This window comes from Anomaloglossus baeobatrachus, chromosome 6, assembly GCF_048569485.1.
Source record: "Anomaloglossus baeobatrachus isolate aAnoBae1 chromosome 6, aAnoBae1.hap1, whole genome shotgun sequence".
In the NCBI taxonomy this organism is placed as follows: Eukaryota; Metazoa; Chordata; class Amphibia; order Anura; family Aromobatidae; genus Anomaloglossus; species Anomaloglossus baeobatrachus.
The window spans coordinates 485825619-485847529 of record NC_134358.1 but is presented as its reverse complement, the minus strand read 5'-3'; the positions used below and the strand labels follow the sequence as shown (position 1 = coordinate 485847529).

Sequence of the window (21911 nt, the reverse complement as noted above, 5' to 3'; positions counted from 1 at the left end):
GTACCTCTACATTGTTTAAGTTTATGTTATTGTTCTCTCACTCTTATGTGATACTGATTATTGTCATTTTTCATGATTACATGCAGATAAGTCCAATCTGACGAAGGCTCAGGCCGAAACGTCATTTGTAACTTGTTTTGGACAAAAACATATATGCTTATGAAAAAAAATTTTTTCTTAATACAGACCAATAAAGAGTGATTTTGCATTACTATCCGTTGTGACTTACTGACTTAGTCTGGGAGATTTAGAGTGCCGAGGTTACTCACTAATTTTATCTATTATTACCTCTGAGCACCTATATAACAGTGAGCAGAGCTTCCTCTACAGTTGATTAGGCATGCCCTTACTTCATGAGCAGGGCATTGCAGCTTTGGTAGCAACCATTACGACATGGACTCCGCTGCTGTGGACCCGGGGAGAGTGAGTGCAGATTCATTGCACCCACACTCCTCACATGAAGGGTCCGCACTCCTAGAAAATGGGGGATACGTTCCCTGAGTGTCTCCCCCCATATTCTAGACGGTCCAGAGTCGTCGTGAGACCCCTTTATTTTTTTTCTTACAATAAATTGGTGAAAGAGGAAATGTTTTGGGGACTGTTTTTTCAAATAAATTTCTTTTGTCGATTTTTTTGTTTTTGTTAGTACTGACAGTTTATGATGTTGGGTATCTAATAGACGCCATGACATCACAAACTGCTGGGCTTGATCTCAGGTGACTTTACAGCTAGTATCAACCCGATTTATTACCCCGTTTGCCACTGCACCAGGGCACGGGATGAGCTGGGGTGAAGCGCCAGGATTGGCGCATCTAGTGGATGCGCCACGTCTGGGGTGCCTGCGGCCTGCTATTTTTAGGCTGTGAAGGCCCAATAACTATGGACCTTTCCACCCTGAGAATACCAGACCACAGCTGTCCGCTTTACCTTGGCTGGTGATCCAATTTGGGGGGGACCCTACTTTTATTGTGTAATTATTAATATTTATAAAATAATTATAAAAAAAGAGCCTGAGGGGACCTCCACATTGGATCCCCAACCACGGTAAAGCTGCCAGCTGTGGTTTTCAGGCTACAGCCGTCTGCTTTACCCTAGCTGGCTATCAAAAATGGGGGGACGCAATGTCATTTTTTTTTAACTATTTTTTAAATAGAAAAAATTAATGGGCTTCCCTGTATTTTGATTGCCAACCAAGGTAACGGCAGGCAGATGGGGGTGGCAACCCATAGCTGTCTGCTTTATCTGCGCTGAGAATCAAAAATACCGCGGAGCGCTACGTCATTTTTTTTAAAGATTTATTTTTACAGCACTGTGATGTCCAGCAATCAAAATACAGGGAAGCCCATTTTGTTTTTAGTTATTTAAATAATTAATTAAAAAAAATATATATGGGCTCCCGCTGCATTTTTTGTATTGCTAGCTAAGGGTAATCCAAGCAGCTACTGGCTGCTAACCCCCACTGCTTGGTGTTACCTTTACTGGCAATGGAAAATCCAGGGAAGCATTTTTTATTTTTTTTGCCAAAAAACTACAAAAAAAGGACGTTAGCTTCGCCATATTTTTGTATGCTAGCCAGGTATAGCAGGCAGGTGCTGGAAGAGTTGGATACAGCGACAGAAGATGGCGCTTCTATGAAAATGCCATTTTCTGAGGCGGCTGCAGACTGCAATTCGCAGCAGTGGGGCCCAGAAAGCTCAGGCCAACCTGTGCTGCAGATTCCAGTCCCCAGCTGCCTAGTTGTACCTGGCTGGACACAAAAATGGGGCGAAGCCTACGTCATTTGTTTTCTAATTATTTCATGAAATTCATGAAATAATAAAAAAAGGGCTTCCCTTTATTTTTGTTTCCCAGCTGGGTACAAATAGGCAACTGGGGGTTGGGGGCAGCCGTACCTGCCTGCTGTACCTGGTTAGCATACAAAAATATGGCGAAGCCCACATAATTTTTTCAGGGGGCAAAAAACTTCTGCATACAGTCCTGGATGGAGTATGCTGAGCCTTGTAGTTCTGCAGCTGCTGTCTGTCTGTATGGAGAAGAGCAGACAGCAGCTGCAGAACTAAAAGGCTCAGCATACTCCATCCAGGACTGTATGCAGAAGTTTTTTGCCCACTAAAAAAATGACGTGGGCTTCGACATATTTTTGTATGCTAGCCAGGTACAGCAGGCAGCCACCAACCCCCAGTTTCTTATTTGTACCCGGCTGGGAACCAAAAAATATAGGGAAGCCCGTTTTTTTTAATTATTTCACTTATTTCATGAAATCGCCCCATTTTTCTGTCCAGCCAGGTACAACTAGGCAGCTGGGGATTGGAATCCACAGCACAGGTTAGCCCGAGGTTTCTGGGCGCCTCTGCTGCGAATTTCAGTCCACAGCCGTCCCAGAAAATGGCGCTCTCATAGAAGCGCCATCATCTGGCGCTGTATCCAACTCTTCCAACAGCCCTGGAGCTGGGTGGCTTGTTGGGTAATCATGAGTTAATACTGGCTTTGTTTTACTAGCCAGTATTAAGTCAGAGAATCTTAATGTCAGGCACGTTTGACCCGGCCATTAAGAATCTCCAATAAAGGGTTAAAAAAAAAACACCACACAGAGAAAAAATACTTTAATAGAAATAAATACACAGACACATTAGAGACTCCATCTTTATTACCCCTGTCAGCCCTCCACGATCCATGATCTTCTGTCTTTCTCGTTCTACAAATGCAGCTCTGCTACATCACTGCTGCATGGGGGAAGACGCTGCTTCCCGTGGAGCCTTCACTCCGTGAAAGCTGCACGAGAAGCAGCGTGCAGCCTTCACTCCGTGAGAGATCAGTGCTGCTAGCGGTAACAGCGGTAACGCTGACAGACGCGTTACCATAGCAACGGTGCTCCCGGAGCCGCGGTTAGCGGTGACGTCACCGCTAACTGAGTTGCTATGGCAACGGTGATCTCCGTTAATGACCGGCTGTGTCAGCCGGTCCCTAACGGAACGGGGAGTCGACCGTGTGCTTGAGCATGTCGCCGGTACACGGCGATACACAAATGTGCACCGTGTACCGGAGAGATGCACTCGCAGGTCCTACATGACGCGTCATAGTCATGTGACCAGTCTGTAGCCAATGAGATAATAGCCACGTGACTGGTCACATGGCTATTTTGATGTCACGATAGGTCCTGCATCACTGCTGGCAGTGCTGGTCACCGGGAGGATTCAGCGATCATTGGATGGAATAGCGGCAGGAGACAGAATGCAGGAGGGATCGCGGGGATCGGTAAGTGTTATGGCAATGTTTATTAACTGTTTGTGTACATTTATCATGCATTTTTATGTGTTTGTTATTGCCTCCCATTATAGCCTATTGGTTCGAGTTCGGTTCGTCGAACGTTCGACGAACCGAACTCGAACGAGACCTCCGTTCGGCGAACCGAACTCGAGCCGAACCACGGCCGGTTCGCTCATCTCTAGCCATTACTTTGCAAATGGAGCCTTGCTCATTTTGGGCTTCAAATCTTGAAAAATGGCCAGAGCTCTCCACTTACGCCTTGGAGATTTTGTCGTGTGCAGCTGCCAGCGTTGTCTCTGAACGTGTCTTCAGTGCTGCTGGGTGTGTGCTTACAGATAAGCGCACGCGTCTGTCCAGTGACAATGTGGACAGACTAACGTTCATCAAAATGAACAAGTCATGGATTCACAAGGAATTTACTACCCCTGTGTCATCCTGGGGAGAGTAAATGCTTGTGGATTTTGAATGTGCTTGATGCAAATTTAGCTGTGAAGTGTACAACTGGGGCACAAGTGCTGCCACTGAAGGGGTGGGTGCGTGTGTGGCCCAATTTTTGGAAAAAAGGGAGACTCTGCTTGGAGTAACCCTTGCTTACAGTGTTTTTTAAAAGGATCCAAGATGAACAGAGCTGGGATCAGGAAAGACTTAGCTACCTACCCCGGTGTCATCCTGGGGACGGTTAAGGATGGCGTATTTTTGAATGTGCTTGATGCAAATCTAGCTGTGAAGTGTACAACTGGGGCACAAGTGCTGCCACAGAAGGGGTGGGTGTGTGTGTGGCTCAATTTTTGTAAAAAAGGGAGACTCCGCTTGGAGTAACCCTTGCTTGCTGTGTTTTTTAAAAGGAGCCAAGATGAACAAGTCATGGTTCAGCAAAGACTTTGCTACCTACCCCGGGGTCATCCTGGGGACGGTTAAGTATGGCATATTTTTGAATGTGCTTGATGCATATCTACCTGTGAAGTGTACAACTGGGGCACAAATGCTGCCACAGAAGGGGTGGGTGTGTGTGTGTGGTCCAATTTTTGGAAAAAAGGGAGACTCTGCTTGGAGTAACCTTGCGGTGTTTTACATGATTTTAGAAGGGCATGCCATGCCTATATCTGTGTCTCCTCCTCTTTTTCCTTGTCCAGCTCTTTTGTTTTCACATGAGTATATGTCCTTGTCACTTTCCCATGTGTTTGTGTTGTGTTGTGAGTTGTTTGTCACCTTTTGGACACCTTTGAGGGTGTTTTCTAGGTGTTTTTATGTGTTTATGATTGCCTCCCATTGTTTCCTATGCGGTTCGAGCGGTTTGCCTAACTCGAACGAGACCTCCGTTCAGCGAACCGAACTTGAGCCGAACCGCGACCGGTTCGCTCATCTCTAGTCACAAATTCCGTGACCCCGACAACATATTGCATGATATATCGTACCGTGTAACGTCGCCCTAACAGTTGTCCTGTGGACAAATTCCCAACTGAGCTGTGGATCTCTGCAGCTTCTCCAGAATGACCATGGGCCTCTTTGCTGATTCTCTAATTAGTGCTCTTCATGCTTGAGATGTCAGTTTAAGTGGGCGGTCATGTCTTGATAGGTTTGCAGTTCTGCCATACTCCTTCCATTTTTGGATGATAGATTGAACAGTGCTCTGTGAGAGGTTCAGAACTTGGGCTGTTTTTATCTCCACTCCATGTGTTCATATATACCTGGATTTCAGCCGCAGCAATGAGCAGTGATGTCACTCAGGTTATTTGCGGACACAGATAGAGGTTCCCACAGTCCTCCACCTGTGACTGCAAGTCACCTGACCTCAGGTGAACTCATTGAACTGAGTGACCTTACCTCAGGTGAAGTCATTGAGTTCATAGACCTGCATTTCCGGATAGAAAACTGCTTTTTTTTTTTGCCAAGAGATGCAGATTTGGTGCTGAAATTTCTACAACTTATTCCTGCAACCAATCTACACCTCCTGGCAAAAAAAAATCATCAAAACACCATGCAGTGATGTGATAGTGATGCGATTTTTTGCCAGGAGGTGTAGATTGGGTGCAGGCATAGAGTGTAAAAATGTCAGCACCAAATCTGCATCTCTTGGCCAAAAAATGGACAAAAATGGTTTTGATGCAATTTTGGTGCCATTTTCTGCCAGGAGGGGCAAATTTGGAGTTGAAATCTGGTGCAGACATTTTAGTTTCAAACTTGGACCTCCTGGCAGAAAACCATACCGAAACGGTGTCAAAACCTTTTTGGACATTTTTTGGCTGAGAGATGCATATTTGGTGCTGAAATTTCTACACCATATTCCTGAACCCAATCTAAACATCCTGGCAAAAAATTGCATCACTATCGCAACAAAACTGCATGGTCTTTTGATGCTTTTTTTTTTTCCATAAGGTGTAGATTGGGTGCAGGAATATGGTGTAGAAATTTCAGCACAAAATCTGCATCTCTTGGCAAAAAAACTGCGGTTTTCTGTCAGGAGATGGAGGTCTGTGAACTCAGTGAGGTGAGAACATTCATTTTAATGAGGTCACCTGTTGTCAGGTTACCTTTGATTCCAGGTGGAGGACCTTGGGAACCTCCAGCTGTGACCACAAAAAACCTGAGTGATGTCACCGCTCATCACTGCAGCTCAGTCTCTGCAACTCAGTCTCTGCCTGAAGCTCACAGCAGGCGGTCATGATCTATGACCACACACTTTGCCTTCAGTAATGTTGCAGAGCTTGAATTGTTGTGGGACTACATGTAGAATACATTGAACCTGTGTGTTTTGGGGGTGGTGAGAGAGGTTGTTTTACTTGTATTTTATGTTAACTAAAAGATTTTTTTGGTGTTTGTGTTTATTTCTTTTTACTTGCAGATTAGTAATAGGGGTCTCTCATTACTCCCATTACTAATCTAGAGTTTAGTGGTAGATGTGAGCTGTTATTAACCTGTTATTACCCTGATTGCCACTGCACCAAGGTAATTGGAATGAGTTGGGTAAAGTTCCAGAATTGTTGCATTTAATGGATGCAACAGTCCTGGGCAGATGCAGGCTGCTATTTTTAGGCTGGGGAGGCTCAAAAAGCATGAGCCTCCTAAGCCTGAGAATACCAGCCCCCAGCTGTCGGCTGTATCATGGCTAGGTATCAAAATTGGGGGGTGGGGACCGCACACTGTTTTTTAAAATTATATAATTTTTAAAAAGCGCCTGCGGTCCCTCTGATTTGGATACACAGCCAAGATAAGCACACGGTATAGGGCTGCAGCCTGTAGTTGTATGCTTTAACTGTGCTCTGGGTATTATAATATGACCCTATGCCAATTTTTTATTTATTTATTTTTTTATAGCAATATAGACACACAGACAGCGTCTCTGATTGAAAGCAGTCAGACATACTGTCACACAGAGCGTGTCTAACTGCAACCAATCAGAGTTGTGGGGACTTCCATGGGCGAGGGAAGCAGTGCATATGCATAAGGTTAATGAATGGCTCAAGAAGCAGCGTTAGAGTTGTGCAGTGACTGGTAAATATAAAGCCCCTGCTCTAATCCCCCTATCCCTTCTACCAAAATTTTAAGCTCATGATTCAGGTCCCTATATATTTGTTTCTTGTGCTACCCTATAGATTTACAGTATATGAGGACCAGTGTCCACCCAGATATCCGGGATCTAGTCCAGGCCTAAACTGGGTTTTTTTTTAACCCAGTTGGACCCGTCGATCCCGGGTATCTGCGAGTCTGCCTATCACTATTTACAACACACATTCATTATATGAAATGTCATAGTGTTAACTATCATGGCAAAAAAACATAAATGTTTTTCCAAATATATATAACATGGACCTTAAACACTTACCCCTATAGACTTTGACAATATAATTGAAAATGATGGAATTACACCCCCACATATAGCGGCAAATATCAGTCCAATCACATTGTATATACACTCTGGTTTGTTTAACTGTAAAATTCTCATCAGAGGTGCAATGGATATTTCTCGCTCCTGCAGAGAGTAAGCACCAAACAGTAGATGAATACAGGAATGAAAATATTATTATTACGACTAATATTATTGGTGGTAAACTAATCATAATCACCATTGTTATTATTATTATTATTATTATTAATAATAAGAAGACACACATGCAATATGATCTGAGCCATTACAATTGCTGCAGAGTGCAGACATACAGTACTATAACCGCTAGATGGCAGCATTTACTATGTGGTTACAGAACATACTTGACAGTTTAATAGGAATTATATCAAATGAAATGCACTTCAAAATTGTGCAGGTTATATATCATTTTAGCTATTTATAACCTTGTTGTGCAACAAGTCTACATTTTGTGAGTTCTGTCCAATATAGTATGTAGATGGCATCATTTTTTTAAGGACTCTTTAATGTCAATGATTTTTTTTTGGCAAAAAAATTGACCTATTTTTAGTACTTTTTTGGATCCCATTGACATCAGTTACAAGCTTCTCATTTTCAACCAAACATGAAAAAAGGACCAGGCCTAGGGTGTATCTAGGATGCCATGAGAATGCAGTACAAATTTATCATAGACCCATAGGCTTATATGACTGAGATTGAGTCGGATCAGCATTGGACGTTTGCATTTTTATTTTTTGCTTCCAGGCTACCGAGTCAACAAAATAACATAGACGTGGGAATAGCTCCATAGACAATAATGTGTACTTGACCTAAAACAGCATCTCAAATTAGAATATCATCAAAAAGTTAATTTATTTCAGTAATGCAACACAAAAAGGGAAACGCATATATTATATAGAGTCATTACACACAGAGGGATCTATTTCTATATATTATATAGAGTCATTGCACACAGTGATCTATTTCAAGTGTTTATTTCTGTTAATGTTGATGATTATGGCTTACAGCCAATGAAAACCCAAAATTCATTATCTCAGAAAATTAGAATATTATATGAGACCAACTGAAAAAATGATTTTAAACTCAGAAATGTTGGCGCCTACTGAAAAGTCTGTACAATAAATGCCTCAATACTTGGTCAGGGCTTCTTTTGCATGAATTACTGCGTCAATGCAGCGTGGCATGGAGGCGATCAGCGTGTGGCACTGCTGAGGTGTTATTGAAGCCCAGGTTGCTTTGATAGCAGCCTTCAGCTCATCTGCATTGTTGGGTCTGGTGTCTCTCATCTTCCTCTTGACAATACCTCATAGATTCTCTATGGGGTTTAGGTCAGGTGAGTTTGCTGGTCAGTCCAGAACAGTGATACTGAGGTTATTAAACTAGGTATTTGTACTTTTGGCAGTGTGGACAGGTGCCAAGTCCTGCTGGAAAATTAAATTTCCATCTCCAATAAGCTTGCCAGCAGAGGGAAGCATGAGGTGCTCCAAAATTTCCTGGTAGACGGCTGCACTGACTTTGGTCCTGATAAAACACAATGGACCTACACAGGCAGATGACATGGCTCCCCAAACCATCACTGATTGTGGAAACTTCACACTAGACCTCAAGCAGCTTGGATTGTGGCCTCTCCACTCTTCTTCCAGACTCTGGGACCTTAATTTCCAAATGAAATGCAAAATTTACTTTCATCTGAAAACAACACCTTGCACCACTGAGAACAGTCCAGTTCTTTTCCTCCTTGGCCCAGGTAATACACTGCTGGCAATGTCTATTGGTCATGAGTGGCTTGACACAAGGAATGCGACAGTTGTAGCCCATGTCATGGATACGTCTGTGTGTGATTGCTCTTGAAGCACTGACTCCAACAGCAGTCAACTCCTTGTGGACCTCCCGAAAATTACTCAATGGCCTTTTTATAACAATCCTATCAAGGCTGCGGTTATCCTGGTTACTTGTGCACCTTTTTCTACCACACTTCTTACTTCCATTCAACTTTCCATTAATATGTTTGGATACAGCACTCTGTGAACAGCCAGCTTCTTTAACTGCCTTTTGGATATCTGTCAACTAAGCAATCTTCCCCATGATTGTGTAGCCTACTGAACCAGACTAAGGGACCATTTTAAATGCTTAGGATACCTTTGCAGGTGTTTTGTGGTAATTATTCTAATTTTCTGAGATAATTACTTTTGGGTTTTTATTGGCTGTAAGCCATAATCATCAACATTAACAGAAATAAACACTTGAAATAGATCACTGTGTGTAATGACTCTATATAATATATGTGTTTCCCTTTTTCTATTGAATTACTGAAATAAATTAACTTTTTGATGATATTCTAATTTATTTAGATGTACTTGTGTCTGTAAAAACATGGAGAGAAGTGCTATTTAAAAAATGGACGTCTGAATGAGGCTTAAATATTTAGTGCAAAAATGTAAAAATAAAACACTTTTTTTCATTGTAAAGTTTCAAGTGCACCTCAGGGTTTGATCACATGGGTCAAATTTCCCAAAATTCACTGTACTACAGTAACAGCATTGTTGATCTTTTTTCAAAATCTCATCCACACATTGTTGAGAAATTCTGCAAAATAAAAAAGCTCCCAACCATCTTGGATTCTACAGGACTGTCCCGATTTGAAGGCTCATTCCTTCTGTCCTGGCACATCAGGGCTTTGTACCACCACTTCTCACTGTCTTCGCTGGCTCCATAGTTCCTCCTAATTGGGAGGCAGGGCTGGCATCTCTGCACGCAGATGGATAAAAAAAAAAACAATTCTGCTCTTCTCTGACTCTAAGGCCGGCTTCTCACTTGCGAGTTTCTCGCAGTAGTGCAATGCGAGAAAATCTCGCATTGGAATCGGGCACATGTTAGTGAATGATTTAGCTCGCATTAGCGATTTTTTTCTCAGTCCAAATCGGACTGAGAAAAAAAATCGCAGCATGCTGCTTTTTTGCGAATTTCTCACACCATTTTTCTCAATGATTTCCTATGGAAGCGTGTTTAAAGAAGGATCACACACGTGCACCAGCGTTCCAATTTGTGAGTGTGGCAGTAACTTCGCTCATTCATTATTCAACAGATGAATGTGACATCACATTTCCAAAGGTTAATTATTAGTGATGAGCGAGCATGCTTGTCACTACTCGGTACTCGCACGAGTATCGCTGTACTCGGGCTGCTCGGCGGGGACCGAGTAATCTCGCGATACTCGTGCTGTACTCGTGGTCTTCATTTCTGCATGTTGGCGCTCTTTTGAGAGCCAGCCCTCATGCAGGGATTGGCTGGCAGACCACTGCAATGCCACAGCCCTGTTAGTTGTGGAATTGCAGTGATTGGCCGGCCTGCACAGCGTGACCGAGCCTTTATATCGGCCGGCGCGCTGTGCTCTGCTCACAGCTATCCAGACAGTGAGTGCAGGGAGAGTGTCGCTGATTCAGGGAAAGCTTTGCGGCCCTTTATAGCTTTTTCAGTTGCAGGGCTGCAAACAGTGTGACCAAAAGTCCTTCTCAGGACTATTCTAGTTGTATACAGGCAGGCAGGGTATAGCCAGGTCGGAGTACAGTAGCAGAGTCCTTCTCAGGACTACTGTTGCTATATACAGGCAGGGTATAGCCAGGTCTGAATACAGGCTAGTGACCAAAAGAGTCCTTGTCAGGACTATTGTACCAGTATACAGGCAGGCAGGCAGGCAGGGTAGTGGTGACCGTATACCAGCCTTCATCATATCTGGGGCTGGTGTACACAGTGTAAAACAGTCCAGATAGTGTCTGACTTGTCTGTAATTGTCGCTCCCCAAAAAAACCTGTTAGGTTATTATTGCGTCCGTGCTTGGTTTTTAAAACCGCACGTGTGTGCCTGTTGGTGGCAGCGTACAGGTGCACTTGTGTGCAATTTCCACACACTTTGATATAACGCACAAGTAGTGAATATACACGTCAGCAGTGCACAGCATTGCAAAATGCGCAAGGCCATTGGCAAGGAACAAGGAAGTGGACGTGATGGTGGTGCAGGCAGAGGCCGAGGTCGTGGGCAAGCTCTAATTTCGCCACAACAAAGGGCCACATCTAGTCGCTCGCACGTCCTGTCCCAAATTCTTGGGGACCGCAGCAGTACACCGCTCTTGAACCAAGACCAGTGTCAACAGGTTGTTAGTTGGATAGCAGATAATGCTTCCAGTCAGATTGGCACCACCACAAACACTCTGTCTTCCACACGGTCAAGTGTCAGTAGCCGTGATACTGCACCGCACATTTCTGAACCTGATCCTCCTTCCTACCACCAGGCTGAGTACACGTCCTCCTCGGACATTAATGATCCCACACTTGGACACTCGGAAGAGCTGTTCACGTTTCCATTCACACATTCTGGCCTCTCGCCAGCTCATATTGAAGTGGGTCATGAGGAGATCGTCTGTACAGATGGCCAAATATTTGAGCAGCCACGTTCTCACGAAGTTGGCAACGTGTCTCAACAAGTGGTGGACGATGATGAGACACAATTGTCAGCAAGTCAGGAGGAGGAGCAGGGTGCGGAAGAGGAAGACGACGTGGTGGATGATCCAGTAACTGACCCAACCTGGCAGGAGGATATGCAGAGCGAGGACAGCAGTGCACAGGGGGAGGGAGGCGTAGCATCACAACAGGCAGTAAGAAGCAGGGTGGTGGCCCCAGGCAGAAGTCAGGCAACCGTTCCCCGGAACAACACGACGACACAAGGTGCCTGTACAAATGTTAGGTCTTCCCGAGTCTGGCAGTTTTTTAAGTTGGATCCAGATGATTCAAAAAAGGCCATTTGCAACACCTGCCGTGCCAGCATCAGCAGGGGTACCAAAACTAGCAGCCTGACCACCACCAGCATGATCAGGCACATGTCAGCCAAGCACCCGACTTTGTGGGAAGTACAACAGAGTCGAGGAGCAGTGCTTGCTGATGTCACTGCTACGTCTTCGCTGGTTGTGCATGCGAGCCAATCCTCTGTCCATGCTGCCTGCGAACAAGCCTCCTCCACTCCTGCACCTGCAGTTGCCTACGCAGAAAGAACACCATCATCAAGCACGTCCTTGTCCCAGCGCAGCGTTCAGTTATCCATTCAGCAAACCTTTGAACGCAGGCGCAAATACACTGCCAACACCCCACATGCCACAGTTCTAAATGCTAACATTTCGCGACTGCTTGCGCTGGAAATGTTGCCTTTTAGGCTGGTGGAGACTGAAGCATTCCGTGACCTGATGGCGGCAGCTGTCCCACGTTACTCGGTCCCCAGCCGCCACTATTTCTCCCGGTGTGCCGTCCCCGCGTTGCATAACCACGTGTCACAAAACATCACACGTGCCCTGAACAACGCTGTTTCACCCAAGGTCCACCTAACCACAGACACGTGGACAAGTGCTTGTGGGCAAGGCCGCTATATCTCGTTGACGGCACACTGGGTTAATATTGTGGAAGCTGGGACCCAGTCTGAGCGAGGGACGGAACACGTCCTTCCCACACCAAGGTTTGCAGGCCCTACCTCAGTCAGTGTTTCACCCACACTCTACAGCTCCGGAATGTCATGCTCTTCAGCCTCCTCCTCCTCCTGCGCATCCTCATCCACTGTGCCCTCCACACCAGTCACAAGCTGGAAGCACTGCAGCACTGCCTCGGCGAAGCGGCAACAGGCTGTGCTGAAGCTAATCTGCATAGGTGACAAACCCCACAATGCAGAAGAGCTGTGGACAGCTCTGAAACAGCAGGCAGATCACTGGCTCACACCTCTGAACCTAAAGCCAGGAAAGGTCGTGTGTGACAATGGCCGGAACCTGGTGGCGGCTTTGAGGCGAGGCCAGCTGACACATGTTCCATGCGTGGCCCATGTGCTCAACCTCGTGGTTCAGCGGTTTATAAAGTCATACCCAGAGCTGTCTGATCTACTGGTAAAAGTTCGCCGCCTGTCTGCACATTTTCGAAAGTCACCTACTGCTTCAGCCGGCCTTGCCGGCTTTCAGCGCCGTTTGCATCTTCCGGCTCACAGACTGGTGTGTGATGTCCCCACGCGTTGGAATTCAACTCTGCACATGTTGGTCAGGATATGTGAGCAGAAGAGGGCAGTTGTTGAGTACCTGCATCACCTAAGCCGTCGGGAAATGGGTCAAACTCCACACATAACACCTGAGGAGTGGAGATGGATGTCAGACCTATGTACCATCCTCCAAAACTTTGAGGACTCCACCAAGATGGTGAGTGGTGATGACGCCATTATTAGCGTCACCATACCGCTACTCTGCCTTCTAAAACGGTCTCTGCTGAAAAACAAACATGATGCATTGCAGGCGGAGCGCGATGAGTTGCAGCAAGAAACAGTAGTGGGTGTGGGTGATAACACACAGCCCAGCCTCGTCTCATCACAACGTGCAGTGGAGGACTATGACGAGGAGGAGGATGAAGACATGGAGCAACTCTCCGGCCAAATTGAGGATATGACATGCACACCAGTCATATCCTCGGTTCAGCGTGGCTGGCCAGAGGACAGGGTAGATGAGGAGGAGGAGGAGGAGGAGGAGGAGGAGGACAGCATGTTCAGTCATCTTGTTGGTCAGGCTACTGAAGTCCTGGCTGTTAAGAGTCTGGCGCACATGGCTGACTTTATGGTAAGCTGCCTGTCTCGTGACCCTCGCGTTAAGAACATCTTGGCCGACAATCATTACTGGTTGGTAACACTGTTAGACCCACGCTACAAGGAGAACATTTTGTCTCTTATTCCCGTGGAGGAGAGGTCAACCAAAATGCAGCAGTTTCGGAAGGCCATACTCACGGAAGTAGGCAAAGCATTCCCCTCACAAAACGCTAGCGGCATAGGTCATGAATTAGTGGACAACCGAGGCGTACAGCCGAGAGAGGCACAAGTCCAATCCGCCAGAGGTAGGGGAACAGTCTTTAAGATGTGGGACAGTTTTCTCAGCCCCTCACGTACCACAGCCCCTGAGGTGCAGGGTAGTGCCACAAGAAATCCTAAGTTTGCCCAGATGCTGAAGGAGTACCTTGCAGATCGAACAACAGTACTCCGACATTCCTCTGTGCCTTATAATTATTGGGTATCCAAGCTGGACACGTGGCATGAATTGGCTCTCTACGCCTTGGAAGTCCTGGCCTGCCCTGCTGCTAGCGTTTTGTCAGAGCGTGTTTTTAGTGCCGCAGGTGGAATCATTACAGATAAACGCACCCGCCTGTCAACTGAAAATGCTGACAGGCTGACTCTGATCAAGATGAACAAGGGTTGGATTGGGCCAGACTTCACCACACCACCAGCAAATGAGAGCGGAATTTAAAGTTTGCCATGTACCTCCACTCACCCATGGGTACACACTTCTGGACTTTGGATAATCGCTGGACTCCTCCTCCTTCTCCTCATGCGCCACCATGATGATGACCATTACAAATTGCAATACTTAGGCCTTTGTTTCAGGTATACCCCCAGTGGTAAATTTTTTCGCCCATTCTTTGCAGAATGGACATTACAACGACAGGAGACCCGCTCCTTTGCAATGGGAACAATGTTTTGAGGCCCTCATGCACGTCTCTACCCAGGGACAACGTGGAGCCTCCCAATTTTTGGCTGCCCTGCCTAAGGGCTATACTATAATACACCCACTTCCTTAAAATGGACACTTAATGTTTTGAGGCCCTCATGCACGTCTCTACCCAGGGACAACGTGGAGCCTCCCAATTTTTGGCTGCCCTGCCTAAGGGCTATACTATAATACACCCACTTCCTTAAAATGGACACTTAATGTTTTGAGGCCCTCATGCACGTCTCTACCCAGGGACAACGTGGAGCCTCCCAATTTTTGGCTGCCCTGCCTAAGGGCTATACTATAATACACCCACTTCCTTAAAATGGACACTTAATGTTTTGAGGCCCTCATGCACGTCTCTACCCAGGGACAACGTGGAGCCTCCCAATTTTTGGCTGCCCTGCCTAAGGGCTATACTATAATACACCCACTTCCTTAAAATGGACACTTAATGTTTTGAGGCCCTCATGCACGTCTCTACCCAGGGACAACGTGGAGCCTCCCAATTTTTGGCTGCCCTGCCTAAGGGCTATACTATAATACACCCACTTCCTTAAAATGGACACTTAATGTTTTGAGGCCCTCATGCACGTCTCTACCCAGGGACAACGTGGAGCCTCCCAATTTTTGGCTGCCCTGCCTAAGGGCTATACTATAATACACCCACTTCCTTAAAATGGACACTTAATGTTTTGAGGCCCTCATGCACGTCTCTACCCAGGGACAACGTGGAGCCTCCCAATTTTTGGCTGCCCTGCCTAAGGGCTATACTATAATACACCCACTTCCTTAAAATGGACACTTAATGTTTTGAGGCCCTCATGCACGTCTCTACCCAGGGACAATGTGGAGCCTCCCAATTTTTGGCTGCCCTGGCAAAGGGCTATACTGAAATAGACCCACTTCCTTACAATGGGCACTTCAGGTTTAAAGGCCCTCATGCACGTCTCTACCCAGGGACAATGTGGAGCCTCCCAATTTTTGGCTGCCCTGCCTAAGGGCTATACTACAATAGACCCACTTCCTTCCAATGGGCACTTCAGGTTTACAGGCCCTCATGCACGTCTGTATGCAGGGGCATTGGTGAACCTCACAATTTTGGACTGCCCTGGCAAAGGAAAATACTACAAAGACTCACTTCCTCAAAATGGGCACATTAGACTCAAGAGGCCTTCATGTACGTCTCTTCTCAGGGACATCGGAGTGCCACACAATGTTTTCACGTAAAATCTTTCATGTATTAATCTCAAAAAGTAACATACACCAGCTCTATCTCACTATTGGGTATGTGCCCTTAACATTTCCGCCATGAAAAATCATTTTGGGGTCATTTTGGAAGGTTTTCTGGTGAGTCCGTAAAAATGGCGTAAAACGCGGACAAAATTGTTCACAGCTGTGACTTTTCAGTGATAAATGCTTCAAGGGGTCTTCCCCATGCTGTTGCCATGTCATTTGAGCACTCTTCTGAGACTTTTGTGACATTTTTAGGGTTTCTCCATGCTGCCGGGGGGTCATTTCACAAAAATACTCGGGTCTCCCATAGGATAACATTGGGCTCGTTGCTCGGCCCGAGTACACGAGTATCTTGGGATGCTCGGCCCGAGCTTCGAGCACCCGAGCTTTTTAGTACTCGCTCATCACTATTAATTATCTAACACATGTGTAATCGAATTAATTTTGTTAAGATGTTGCAGGAAACATGCATCTCAATCGCATCACATACGTGAGTCAAATCATTAAATTATTCAAAACAAGCATCGCACTTGCGTTGCACTCGGACCTAATGTGAACTAAGATCAGCAAAGTTTATTTCAGCCTAGTCAGACCGATTTTACACGTATAGGTGTGTTTCCAGCCTTAAAATCAAACTCTCGATCATCAAGTTTTAAGACAGCTTTAGCACTGTGCCCTAGGCTACACTGATGAAGAGAGGAGAATTTGGTATTCTTGAGCTGCATGGCAGGCCGGGAACCCAAAAGCAGATTATATTTGCCCCACCCCCACCCCCTGGCCCAGCACGCCCCTGGGCATAGTAAAAATTTAGCACCGCAAGCATAGCACCGCTTAATTAGTTCCTCTTTCTATTCTTCAAAGGTTGGGAGGTATTAAAAAATGACTCATATTACAGATTTGTCATCCATGACTTTGCAACAAAAATGATATACAATAAAAAATGATGATGTTGTAAACCTCATTGACAAAGTAGCCTCTGTGCTCTGAAAGCTGACAAGTATAGTTTTCCAGTTAAGGCCACTTTACACACAGCGACTTCGCTAGTGATGTCACTGGTGAAAGCACCTGCTCCCGCCGGTTGTGCGTCACGGGCAAATCGCTGGCCTTGGCGCACATCGCTAGGACCCGTCACACTATACTTAGCTGCCTAGCGATGTCACTGTGGCCGGCGAACCGCCTCCTTTCTAAGGGGGCAGTTAGTGCGGTGTCACAGCGGCGTCACTAAACGGCCGCCCAATAGAAGCGGAGGGGTGGAGATGAGTGGCCGTAACATCCCGCCCACCTCCTTCCTTCCTCATTGGCAGTGGCCGCAGGTACGTTGTTGTTCCTCATTCCTGCGGTGTCACACATAGCGATGTGTGCTGCCGCAGGAACGATGAACAACATCATACCTGCAGCAGCAACGATATTTGAGACTAGAACGATGTGTCAACGATCAACGATATGGTGAGTATTTTTGATCGTTAAAGGTCGTTTCCTGCGTTTCACACGCAACAACGTTGCTAACGAGGCGGATGTGCGTCACGAATTCTGTGACCCCAACAACATCTCGTTAGCGATGTCATTGCATGTAAATTGGCCTTTAGGCAATAAAGATATTGCTCTTACAATACAATTGTCTTTTGGGGGGCATAAAAGTATTTATATCAATGTAAAGGATGAAATGTGCAATAAATATGTCGAGAAAATGTTTCTTGTCTGCAAATATTCAAGTCTCTTGTTTAATAATTGTACCCTTGTCACATCATACCTCATCTGCAACTCCAGAAGGTTTCATACTTTCTTTTTTTTCTGAAAGCTCCACTTTACTTTTCTTTTTAATTGTATCCTTTTGGAAGCTTCCACTTTTTATGGGTGCCAGCATGTGCTCAATATCTTGTAAAGTTGGCTCAAAGTCATCTTCATCTTCGATCTCACTAATGTCAAATGCTGCTCCAGAAATTTCAGTATCAGAAGAATTGTCCATATCATGATCTTCTGCATCGATGTCTTTGCCTTGGTTCTAAAAAAATGTGCCAATACAACTATTATTGGATAAAGGTTCTAATAATCATTTTTCATAAAATAAAAGTTTTTAAAAAAAATCTGCTGCACAATTCCATCAGCATTGACAGCAATTCATATCATAAAAAGTTCCGCCAACATGCAGCCGCTAAAGCTTGTAAGCAACGGGGCCAACATAACAATAGTCAGTAGGGAATATGTTTTTTGCTTTCACAGTAGCCCATATTTGTGTTACAGATTGTTTTTATTTGTGTCACGACACTTGTTAGTGGTTGTCTGTCAGTTCTAAAAAGGGGCTACTGGTGACATTCTTTGTGCCGACTACTCCGATTGTCAGGTCCCAAAGCAGCCCTAGCCTTCACCATTAAAGGTAACCTTACAGGTCCCCCATGACCTGATAACCACCAGCATTTATATATTCCTTTATAAATACTCTGCATAACAAACCCTGTAAAATGTTTGACATATTAACAGATCTTTTAAAAAAAGTATTTTTACAGTCCATTTTTTATATATGTTAACCTTTTTGACTAGTCGATGGGATATTTGTTTTCCCAGACTAGTCGTCCCATTCAGCATGTTATCACACCCTTATGGGTTATCATACCATATGTTATCAAGCCCTTGTGAGTCATTGCAGTTCTGAAGCTCAGTGTATGTTTTTTTGCTTTAGAGGCGTACTGCGCATGTCCGGAAGCAAAAAAGAAGCTTGAACGTTGGCTCTTCCATTTACTTCAGGCTTTACCTTGCTTCTGGAGATGTGTGCCTCTGAAGCCAGGGAGCATACACTTCTCATGAAACCTCTGCCCCAATGGAGTACCTCACCATATTTCCAGTCCAGAATGGCTCATGAGCATGGAGCCAAGGCAGACCTAAAAGAAAAATTGGGAAGAACAAGGAAGGAGATCTTCCCCAAATGTGCGTCTCCCACACGCAGTTCCACAGGCTCAGAGATGAAACATATGGGTTCAGACAGGAGCAATCACTCCACACACTACACCAACAATGGGTTCCGAAGGTGTGAGATGGGAATCTGGAAAGGCTCCACCACAGCTTGTTGAACGAAACTTGATATAAAAATAGCAACAGAAAGAGGAATAAATATCTTCCAAAAATTAAGCATTACTTACAGCAAATAAGGGCTGCAGTTGTACATTGCTCCGGCCAAAAACTAGCACTCTAGCAGGATGCAGCTAAGCCCCACTAAGTGGAGGCATCACAAGTGCAGGGGGAGCAAATCACATACACACTTCCAAAAAAATAAAGGGGGTGATTGCTGGATGATAAAACTGCACACTGATGGCTTGCATAGAGCGCTGTTTACACATGCACAGTCACAAGCCTGCAGCCTATTAGGTGACGCCCATGCTATTAGATCAGGTGGGCTGCCAAGCCGTACTCCATCTGTGCACCATACAGGGACAGGAACTCTAATATGCAAGGCCTAAAGGCCCTGTCACACACAGAGATAAATCTGTGGCAGATCTGTGGTTGCAGTGAAATTGTGGACAATCAGTGCCAGGTTTGTGGCTGTGGACAAATGGAACAATATGTCCATGATTTCACTGCAACTACAGATCTGCCAAAGATTTATCTCTGTGTCTGACGGGGCCTTAACAGAAAGGGGCCTGGCTGCATCCTGTACAAAAAATATGAGCTTTTAGTTGGTATTATGGCCAGAATACGGAAGCCTACAACCCTCGTCACGGAAACCTCATGCTTCTAGGTCCCTACACTAAATATAAAAATAGCAACAAAAAGAGGAATAAATATTCTCCAAAATTTAAGCATTACTTACAGCAAACAAGGGCTGCAGTTAAACATTGCCCAGGCCAAAAACTAGTACTCTAGCAGGATGAAGCTAAGCCCCCACTAAGTGGAGTTATCACAGGTGCATCTGCATGTGTGAACAGGTGCATCTGCATGCGTGAAGTGACTGTGCATGTGTGAACAATGCAATGCAAGACATCAGTGTGCAGTTTTATCATCCAGCAATCGCCCCTCCATTTTTTTTTTTGATAGTGTGTGTGTGATTTTCTCCTCCTGCACCTTTGATGCCTCTACTTAGTGGAGTCTTAGCTGCATCCTGCTAGAATACTAGTTTTTGGCCTGGGCGATGTACAACTGCAGCCCTTATTTGCTCTAAGTAATGTTGAACGAAACTTGCCACAGAACCAGAGTCAAGATGAGCCATCTCAGAGAACTGTACTCCTCTATATGAAATGGACACAGACAAGGCCAATAACAAAGAGGAACTGCTTTAACTGAAGGAGACCCCTCCTATTAAGCTGAGGTAATGGGGTTTAGGTCTTAGGGGACAGACCTGTATGAAGCGTTCAGCTCCTCCACTGTAAAAGCACAACCCCAGGGCTCAAGGATGGTCTCATCACTGCTCCCCCCTCTTGATGTCATATACTTGCATGGGCTTGGGAATCAGAGAGGAAGCTGAAGCTCGAGGGGCTAACAATTTTTGGAAGGCCAGAGTCAAATGGCGACTTCCTTGGATCGTTCCTGAAACCTGTGATCGACCTTCAACCTGTGTGGCTAAGGAGATAAGATCATCCAAAGAGATGGGAATGTCACGACCGGCCTGTTCATCCTTGATTCATTCGGATTAACCTTATCCAAAAGGCGGACACCAGAGCCTGATTATTACATCCAAGTTCAGAAGACAGGGTACAGAATTGAATCGCATATTCCCACCGACTGGACTCAGCAGACACAACATGGCCCGGCTCATCAAAGATTTTTTTGGAAGGCCTGCAGGAATTTTAGGTATCAGCAGAAATAGAATAATTTATTTCCCATAGTGGATTGACCCATGCAAGAGCTTCCCCACCATGGTGCAATAGCAAGAACGCCACGTTGGACTGATCTGATGAAAACTGGTGAGCTAGCAGTTCAAACTGTAGGGTGCACTGGCTGATGAAACTCCGACATTGTTTGGGATCACCGTCAAAGTAAAGTGGGACTGCCAGATGAGGTACAAATACAAGTGGAGCAGGGGCTGGGACGTTCAGGCGGACATTCACAAACCGTAGATGGGCCAAAAATTGACTTTGTTGTTCCCGCATCTGCGACATCTATTGATATATTTCTGCCAGAGGTGGATACCCGGAGTCAGCGGAGTCCATGGCCTGATCAAACTGTCACGCACACCACCGGAGGTGGTACTGCATAGAGCAAAGGTGAACCCACTGGACCACAGGGGGCCCCGGGCCTACCCTTTTTGTGGGAGGGGCTTGACTAAGCACTCACTGTGAGGTGGTCACCAAGTACTTCTCCCAAGGCAGGAGCTGGGACTGAGGCAGCTGACCTCTAGGGCAAAGGCGGACACATGAGCAGACAGGCTGAGGCTAGTGGCATGGCCGAGATGGACAAGCAGTCTCTTGTATAGTAAGAACCACTGGGTAGCTGAAGCAGGGGGCACAGCCAGGATGGACAGTCACAGTCTCAGGCGTAGCAAGGACTACTGGGGTTACTGAGGCTCGAGGCACGGCAAGGAGGTACAGGCACAGTCTCTGACATAGTAAAGTCACCGGCGTAGCTGAGGCTCGAAGCACGGCCAGGAGGTACAGGCACAGTCTCTGGTGTAGCAAGGCCACTGGGGTAGCAAGGCTGAAGGCACAGCTGGGTCAGGGCGTAGTACACTGGAACAAAAGCACAGCAGGCAATAGGACCTGAAAACTAGCTGGTTAGGCCAAACATTAACTAACTAAACACATTGATCAGGCACCTCACCTCGTGAGAAATGATCTTATGTACCCTGAAAGTGACGCGCTGGACTTTTAAGAAAAGTGCTTGTAACACTCCCAGAGGACCTGTGCCACGTGTACAGGCCCCGGGAGGAAGATGAAGAGAGCATGCACATGGGGGAGTGAATAGTTTACGTCCCTGCAGTAGGAGGAGAGCAGGGATGCCAGGCGCTACACCCGGCTTCAGGGGTGAAATGACCTGTGGGAAAAAACATTGCGTGCATATGCAAGA

General features: G+C 45.8%; 1 protein-coding gene across 1 annotated transcript in view; it reads right to left on the bottom strand.

Annotated features, from left to right (window-relative positions):
- Nucleotides 1-21911, bottom strand: part of LOC142243443 (ATP-dependent translocase ABCB1-like) — a 254512-nt gene that overhangs the window by 186564 nt on the left and 46037 nt on the right. The window contains exons 9-10 of the mRNA XM_075315381.1: nt 17671-17922; nt 7091-7237 (exon numbers count right to left, since the gene is read on the bottom strand). Of these exons, the coding sequence (XP_075171496.1) occupies nt 7091-7237; nt 17671-17922 (399 nt within the window). The remainder of the gene's footprint in view (nt 1-7090; nt 7238-17670; nt 17923-21911) is intronic.